The sequence below is a fragment of the Sinocyclocheilus rhinocerous genome, unplaced genomic scaffold, assembly GCF_001515625.1.
Source record: "Sinocyclocheilus rhinocerous isolate Xijiao unplaced genomic scaffold, SAMN03320098_v1.1 scaffold331, whole genome shotgun sequence".
NCBI lineage: Eukaryota > Metazoa > Chordata > Actinopteri > Cypriniformes > Cyprinidae > Sinocyclocheilus > Sinocyclocheilus rhinocerous.
The window spans coordinates 247,893-257,197 of NW_015656164.1; the positions used below are offsets into that span (position 1 = coordinate 247,893).

At 40.6% G+C, this 9,305-nt stretch overlaps 1 protein-coding gene across 1 annotated transcript in view; it reads right to left on the reverse strand.

The window, feature by feature from the left end:
- Positions 1-252: 252 nt before the first annotated feature.
- Positions 253-9,305, reverse strand: part of LOC107719708 (Fc receptor-like protein 3) — a 39,473-nt gene continuing 30,420 nt past the window's right edge. Inside the window, 3 exon segments of the mRNA XM_016527195.1 lie at positions 253-317; positions 4,464-4,577; positions 4,672-4,914. Coding sequence (XP_016382681.1) covers positions 283-317; positions 4,464-4,577; positions 4,672-4,914 — 392 coding nt within the window. The 3' untranslated portion in view covers positions 253-282.

The window sequence follows — 9,305 nt, forward strand, 5'->3', positions numbered from 1 at the left end:
TAAAACAATGTGCATAACAGACATTTTTTTACAGTCCAATTAATTCCTAAAGGATAAAATCTAGTTCTTCCCTACACGTTTTCTCGTTGAATATCCTGTTTTACTCAGAAGTCGAAAGGGTTACGATGCTGGTTCATGTTGACTTTAACAACTGTGAGATGGCAAAAGGAGTCACTCCCAAAATGTGACTTTTACAGTAAGTCAGCATGTTCAGTCTGAACTGAGATACTGAGAGATTCCAAGATGAAGCTGAAGTTTTCTCACCATCACGACAGATTAAGATCAGATTGCAGTTTCTTGCTCTTCAACAGATGCAACTGTTAAATACACACAAGACAATCAAGCCTTTACTTGTACAGGTATGTATGTTTTCTCTCTGTTTATTGTTTATCAACTACCTACCTTCATCTTTTACATATATTTAATCCAGCGGTTCTCAATTCTAGTCCTCACGCCCCCCCCCGCTCTGCACATTTTGCGTGTATCTCTTATTGCTTCAGACGTTTCTTCAAATTGAATGTAAGTGCCCTGCGAAGTGGACATCACAGGATATTCTGCCATGATTCCAGTTCAAAGCGAACGTATATGTTGCATTTAAAAGGTCATTAAAGTGTACGAGATGTGAATTTAAATTGTATTTATTTACAGATACATTTATGTCACACTTCACGTTCTAGTAAGTTTTGTCCGTCTGTGAAGACACTGCAGGCAGTGGCTTAGCGCAAATGTGAATGAATGTTCCGAAGAAGTAAACTTCACCGGATTTCACCTGCTCAGGGAGTAGGAAGCAATGAACAATGTGTAGGGATCGTGTCGGGGGAGGAATGAGGAGCTATGGGAGAATGACTGGAATTGAGAACCTCTGATTTAATCAAATTTGACTAGAAAAGAAAAAACAAAAAATCATGTTATTTGTCAGTGAGGAAAGATGTGTATTTGTAGAGTGAACGGATTTCTTTTGCAGATTCAATTTAACAGATTTGTATTACAGCAATTTTCACAATGAATGCTGTTTCAAAGCAGCTTTAGTGAGCACCTTACAAACCCAAAGCATGACAAGCTTAAACATTTCTTGAAATTATGCCTCTTTTTTTGCAAAACTGTAAACACAAATCCATAACTTCTAACTCGATTCCCCAAACTTCCTATATCAAAATGAAGTTCTCCACTCAAAACAACTCGCTCTTGCTGAAAAACCAAACTTTGCTCTCAGACATGACACACAAACCCTCAAAAACACACACACACTAGAACATAGTCGTACACACTGATGAGATCAATTGAAAACAATGCTACAAAAACCGTAATAAGTTGCGTTGCTTGTGGTCCCCTCCCCAAAAAAACTAAAAAAAAATTCACATCATGAACACAACAAAAGGCACAACAAAAATGCAATACATGCATTTACATTTAATCATTTAGCAGAGGTTTTTATCCAAAGCGACTTACAAATGAGGACAATAGAAGCAATCAAAACTAACAAAATAGCAACAATATGTAAGTGCACATGAAAAGTGTCGGTTATCATAACGGTACACGTAGCAAGGTATATATATAGCTAGTATGTTTTTTTTAAATAAAAAAAGATGATAAATAGATAAAGTAGAATTAAAATAGAATAGAATAGAAAGTGCTGAAGTTAGAGGGTCAAATAAAGATGGAACAGATGTGTTTTTAGTCGTTTCTTGAAGATGGCTAAGGACTCAGCTGCTCGGACGGAGTTGGGCAGGTCATTCAACCAGGAGGGAACAGTTAATGAAAAAGACAGTGAAAGTGATTTTGTGCCTCTTTGGGATGCACAATAATGTGCCGTTCACTTGCAGAACGCAAGCTTCTAGAGACACATAACTCTGAAGTAATGAATAAACAATATTTTCTATGTCTATGAAAACTATAAAAATAATTTTTTTAATGAGAATTTTTGTTTTGATTAAATCTATATTTTTTTGTTTGGATCAAAAATAAAATTTAAATTAATTGACTTTCTTCAACAAGAAAAATGTACTTTGTGCCAGGTTTTAAAAAATAGTTTTCATAAACAGAGAAAATATTGTTTAGGGCAAGTTATTTATTTTTCATTGGCTCAAGTTAAAAAATATAGATGTGATTGGTTCAAGAACTGAGCCCTGAGGCACCCCGGTAGCTAGATGTTGCGACTTGGACACCTTACCTCTCCAAGATACCTTGAAGGACCTATCTGAGAGGTAAGACTCAAACCACTGGCCTGCTGTTCCTGAGATGCCATTTTCCAATAGGGTTGATAGGAGAATCTGGTGGTTCACCGTAAACAAGGAGTTGTGTTGCATGTTCTGAAAGAAAGGGCCTGATCTTCCTAATGTTGTATAAAGCAAATCTGCAGGACCGGGCAGTTTTAGCAATGTGGTCTGAGAAATTCAGCTTATCATCAATCACAACTCCAAGGTTTCTAGCTGTTTTTGAAGGAGTTATGGTTGATGAGCCTAACTGGATGGTGAAATTTTGATAAAGTGATGGGTTTGTTGAAACCACAAGCAGTTCTGTCTTAGCCAGGTTGAGTTGAAGGTGATGGTCCGTCATCCAACAAGAAATGTCTGTTAGACATGCTGAGATGCGAGCAGCTATCGTCGGATCATCAGGATGGAATGAGAGGTAGAGTTGAGTGTCATCAGCATAGCAGTGATATGAAAAGCCATGTTTCTGAATGACAGAACCTAGTGATGCCATGTAGATAGAGAAGAGAAGTGGTCCAAGTACTGAGCCCTGAGGCACCCCAGTAGCTAGATGTTGCGACTTGGACACCTCACCTCTCCAAGATACCTTGAAGGACCTATCTGAGAGGTAAGACTCAAACCACTGGCGTGCGGTTCCTGAGATGCCATTTTCCAATAGGGTTGATAGGAGAATCTGGTGGTTCACCGTATCAAAAGCAGCAGACAGATCCAGCAAAATAAGTATAGAAGATTTGCCAGTCTTAGGGCTTCAACAACTGAAAGCAAGGCAGTCTCGGTCGAATGTCCACTTCTGAAGCCAGATTGGTTGCCGTCCAGGAGGTTGTTCTGTGTGAGAAAGGCAGAGACTTGGTTGAACAACTCGTTCAAGTGTTTTTGCAATGAAAGGTAGAAGGGAAACTGGTCTGCAGTTCTCTAAAATAGTTGGGTTAAGAGTGGGTTTAGAAGTTGGATTATATGAGCCTGTTTAAATGTTGAGGGAAAAACACCAGTGTGAAGGGATGTGTTAATGATGTGAGTGAGTGCAGGTTCAATGGCAGGAGAAATGGCTTAAAGGAGATTAGATGGAATAGGATCAAGCGGACAAGTAGTAGGATGATTGGAAAGGATGAGTTTAGAGACTTCTGCCTCAGAGAGTGGAGTGAAGGATGAAAATGAGTGTATATTTACTGGTAAGATGTGTTTGACAGTTTGTGGTGTGGCAAATTGTGCACTGAGGTTTGTAATTTTATTAATGAAGAATGTGGCAAAGTCTTCAGCTGTTAGAGTTGATAAAGGAGGGGGAGGAGGGGGACTAAGGAGGGAGGAAAATATTTTAAAGAGCACGCGAGAGTTAGGCGAATTGTTAATTTTGTTGTGATAGTATGTCCTTTTAGCAGTGGAGACATTAGCAGAGAATGAAGAGAGGAGTGATCGATATACACTAAGGTCAGTAGGATTTTTGTAATGTACTATAGGAGTACAGTACAATACAGCAAACAACAACAAAAATTATTATTCTGCCCCAGCATTCCGTTTTTGGTCTGGGACAGGTCAAATGACCTCGTCAACATCACAGGCTATATTGGTCCTGGCCAGGCAGTGGGGTAAAATCCTCTTGCATGCCTGATCCAACCCTGGCACACATCAACTGAAATATCTGAGACTGCTTGTTTTCTTGCCCTTCCCATTCCTCTTCCATGCGGTCGTCCTCCTCCTCTTCCTTCTCCTCTTCCTCTCCGTACTTCTCCTCCTCTTCCTTTATTTCTTTCTCCACTCCCCACTTCTCCTCCTCTCTGGTGTCCTCTTCCTTCACATCTCTCTGGATCCATTGTTTTGCACCTGAATGAGCTGACTTTGGCCCTTGGCTATCTATCCATCAAAGGTTCTGATTGGTGTGTGATGAATTTTGACTCCTAGTGTTTCCGCTTGGGTAATTGCATGCTAATTGAGCTCAAACTGTGGTGACTTGAGTGAACAATATTGAATGCTAGTGCTTTCTAAATGACCACATGGCGTAAGCACTGAGAAATATAGGGATTTGTGTGTAGAGTTTTGCAGTAACAGTTCACCAAATCTGACTCATGTGCCAAAGCAGGGGAATAGTATTTATAGTTTAGGGAAATGGGTGTGCTTTTTAAAAAAATGGCATTATGGTTTTGAAATTTTAGTTCAAATGCCTGGTTATAGTGTTTTAGCAATCAAGAAAAACTGTAAAGATGATGACCAATTTGGCGTTTAACTGAATATAATGTAATAAATCAGACAGACATTTACCTCTCATCCTGCAGCATTTGAAAATCATCACGACTGTCACTAACAAATATGGACAAACTGCCAGTACAGAACTGAGTGTGTGGAGGACAGAGATCGGAGATCCTGAATGAGACACTGAAGAAGAGACACACAAGCACTTTATCAAGCACCATATCTGAACGAGAACATTAGAAGAAATCAACCAGCTCACAGTTTCATTGACTCTCACCTGTGACTGAGATCCAGCTCTTGGGTGACTCCCCTCTCTCTGGGTGTTTGCAGTAGTAGAAACCCTCATGTAGCTTTGAGACAGTAGAGATGATCATCTCTGTAGTTTGATTCTGGATGAGTGACCCATCTTTATAGAAATCAGCTCTGAGGTTTAATGAGGTTGTATTTTGATCTAAACAGCGTAGAGTCAGAGTATCTCCTTCGGTCACCGGATGAACAGGATTCTCCAGAATCACACCAACTACAGAAACAGAGCAAACATCAACTGACAAATAGTAAGAATGTATCAACAGTGTGGTGGTAACAACAACAACAATAATAATAATCATAATGCATTTTATTTAGAGATGCCTTTCAAAACACTCAAGGACTCCTCAATGACAACTTAATGACAATCATAAAATACAAGACCGTAATACATTCAAAGCAACATCTATTCAACATTAAAGATAACCCATAAATTAATATTAATCAGTAAACGCTCATTTAAAAAGATGAGTTTTAAGACATGATTTTAAAGTAAGAAGACAATCACTTTCACATAGAATTTGTCAAAGTGCAACGGACAGGAACGTGACAATGAAGATCTAAACGTGAGCTTTTATTAAAACAGATCATAGTCAACACAGGCAGGGTCCAACACCAGCAAACAACTACATCCAGGGCAAGGCAAAAGAGTAATCCAATACAGGCAGTGGTCAGGGCAGGCAGCAAACAATCACAAAAACAAGGAAACAGTCCATAGTCCAAAAACACAGGCAAGGCAAGATAAACATGGAATATGCTCAGAAACGTCCACTAACAGTGGAACAAGCCTGCATCCTAATGGGCATTCTATCCATCCTAAATTCTATGTGATATTGGTAATTTTCAATACTATTTAGGGCAGATAGGGTGGAAAGTATGCACATTGGTACGCAGGGCATGCCTTCACGATCAGAGCGTGTTTGTGTGCATCTTTTATAATCCTCCAGACAGGAAACAAGGGTGTAGTTCCTAGGCATGGGGTGTTGTGGGAAATGGAGTCCAGAAACAGTGGCAAAGGTCTGGGATGGAGTGCCCTCTAGAGGAGCTCATTGGCAGTCCAGCTGGACATCTTGACAAAAAAAAGAGTACCATAATCGAGGAGCAGCACAGCTGAATGCTCTGAACGACATAGTGGTGAAATTAACAGGAGGAATAACAAGAGAAACACACAAGGAAGATCTAAGAGTGTAAATGTGAATTAGGGATGTGCACATCAATGCTGGAGTATCGATATATCGATACTCAGAAGCTTCTAATTTGGTATCAATATTTTCTAAAAAGTATTGATATTTTAACTATATGAATAATTTCTGCATAACTAAATGTTTTTAGCACTGTGTACAGGATGGTCGATGACGGTTTGTATATAGGACGTTACACACTGATCAGTCTGCAGCGGAATGCGAGCAATCATGTGCCATTCAGCTACGTACTCAACAAACATGCACACTTCCGCATTAAACAGAATGGCATGATGGCAGAAAGGAAACGTAGCATGGTGTGGTGCTACTTCTTAACAGTGGAAAAAAATATATTGCACGATGCAATATTTGTGATAAGAAAGTCACACACAGCAACAATACAAGCAGCCTTTTTAAACACTTACAGACAACACACCCTGAAACTTATAAAGAGGCGGAACAAAAACAAGCTGCCAAGTTTTACAGGAGAGTTTTAAGGGAGGCAAACACTATCCAGGTACAAAGAGCACAGTAAGTAGTGAACTTATTAACTGTACTCCCGCTCCCTCTCTCTCTCTCTCTCTCTCTCTCTCTCTGAGTGCATGCTGGGAGCGAGTGGGCAGAGCTGGATGTGTGTGGAGTGAGAGCGTTTGCCTGCGAGTTGAGTGAGTTTTTCTATCTTTTTCTATCCTTTTATTATATTCGGGTAGAGCTGTTGGTGATTTGTTTCAGGGGTTTTGCTACAGTTAAAGAAAGTAAGGCGCTGAATGAACAGCGCAATTGTTTTGTCCTTAGATGACGTAAATAAAGTTAATGAGATCATTGCGAGTGGAATCGTCATAAACAAGGCTTATACAGCAGTAAAGCCTTTGATGCAACCAGCGAAAAATCTCATTCAATCAATCAATCAATCAACATTTATTTATATAGCACATTTAAAACAACACCAGTTGACCAAAGTGCTTTACATGTCTAAAAAGTACTCAAACAAACATAATGCACACAATATCCATCACTGCTCAGTATCCCAAAAGCTAGGGTCAACTGTATGCCACAGAGTAAAGGTGTGTTTTCAACATTGATTTAAAACAGTCAAATGAGTCACATGATCTAATGTGCAATGGGAGACTATTCCAAAGACGTGGGGCTGCCACAGAGAAGGCTCGATCACCTTTGGTTTTCAACCGTGATCTGGGAACTGTAAAAGCAGACTCTGTGATGATCTTAGAGGTCTAGCAACACAGTGCTGCTGTAACAGACATGAAATGTACTCTGGAGCAACACCAGTTGACCAAAGTGCTTTACATGTCTAAAAAGTACTCAAACAAACATAATGCACACAATATCCATCACTGCTCAGTATCCCAAAAGCTAGGGTCAACTGTATGCCACAGAGTAAAGGTGTGTTTTCAACATTGATTTAAAACAGTCAAAATGAGTCAAATGATCTAATGTGCAAGGGGAGACTATTCCAAAGACGTGGGGCTGCCACAGAGAAGCCTGGTCCACCTTTGTTTTCAAACCGTGATCTGGGAACTGTAAAAGCAGACTCTGTGATGATCTTAGAGGTCTAGCAACACAGTGCTGCTGTAACAGACATGAAATGTACTCTGGAGCAAGGCCATGCAAACCTTTAAAAACCATTATCAAAACTTTATATTGGACTCTAAAATCAACAGGAAGCCAGTGCAGCGAAGCCAGCACTGGAGAAATGCTGGACCACTTCCTTAGTGCCAGTCAACAGTCTAGCTGCAGCATTTTGTACTAGCTGCAGCCGTGAGAGCAGATTCTTAGACAACCCTAAATATAATGAGTTGCAATAATCCAATCTGGATTAAATAAAAGCATGACAAACGGTAGGGCTGGGTATCGAGTTCGATACTTTTTAGGCACCGACCGAATTGCCTCGATACCATCGAGTATCGAAAAACGTCTCGTCGTTCGGTACCAAATTTCGATACCTAAGGGGTTAATCTCATCAACGCCAGTAAGGTGCAGATCGATCAGTGTTTGACACCCGCGAGAGCGATGCGAAAACGTACGGAGCAGTCTGCTCGTGGTATCTTACTATAGCCTAATACACCGATAGGTCTGCACAGTCGGTCCGCGACTGTGACACTCAGAGATGTGGCTCACACGTGAGTATTTAGTGTGAATGCGTCCCAGCCCCCGTAGCTGTAAGGCTACATTTACACTGGTGCGCTTTTGTTTTAAAATGAAAACGATCCTGGTCTTATATTATTTGTTATATTTGGGAGGTCTGTATAAAAGTGCAAAAATCACAGGCCTAGTCAGATCCACTTTAAAAACTTGAACTTCAAAACAAAATAATAATGAAAATTAAATAATAATAATAATAATAATAATAATAATCCTTTGGGAGAACACTCCCACCCTGACCCCCTGTCCTTGGAGAGTTCAAGGAAGAAAAGTCACAAGGAGAGGCTTCAGCAAGAGAGTCCTGATCACCCTCATTAAGCCACGTCTCAGTCATAAAAAGAAAGTCCAGGCCATGTGAAGAGATAAGATCATTAATTAAATTTTTTTTTATTAATAATAGACCTGATATTTATCAGGGCCATTTTCACAGACAAATCGACAGAAGCCTCATTTCGATACGTTGGAGGCACATATTCCAAAGTACGAAGGTTATCAAAATAAATCCCCCTCTTCTTTGAATGACGTCGAATAATTTTGAATCCCGATGACACTTCCCGACAAGGGGAAACAACCGCAACCAGCTCAGAGTACCTTAGATCCCAGAGTCGCAGTGAGAGATACTGGAATGCAAAGTCGAGGTCATCCACCACTGAACTTGCGTGTCCGGCCAGACCAGCAGCGAAGGCACACGAACGTGCAGTCCTCAGTCTCACCAGCACGCCTTCTCGCTTGCCCCGTCTCCTGCTACGTTTCCTTCAGTATTGGAAACAATCCATGAGCCCGCACCAGTTCTCCGAGGCACACGCCGTGTACGGAGGATCGCATGTCTTATGACCACCCGAGTGCCAACTAGAAGCCACAACAGCCGACTTTCTAAGACTTAGCAGGAACTCGTGCTCATACACGTGAAGCGAGCTGACTCGGTGCACGAGCAGTGATGAAAACAGGACAAGAACAGGTAACACGTAGGACACACACAACAGACGGCAAGCCGAATTACACACAGGCGCCATCTTGGAACATTTAAAATAAAAATGTGTTAAGTCTTATGCTGCATTCAAGTCCTCCTGGGACGTTCGTACTTACGAGTTGACAAGTCGTAATTACGACGTCAGGTGCGTTCAAGTCAGTTTAGTCGGCACAAGATGGCGGTGTACCTAATTTTAATAAATTACAAGAAAATACAACAGGGTCTGTTAACTCTGCTTATAGAAAATGAAGAGCAAAGAATTCGCATCAGGTGTGTTTTGCATTTTTTATATTT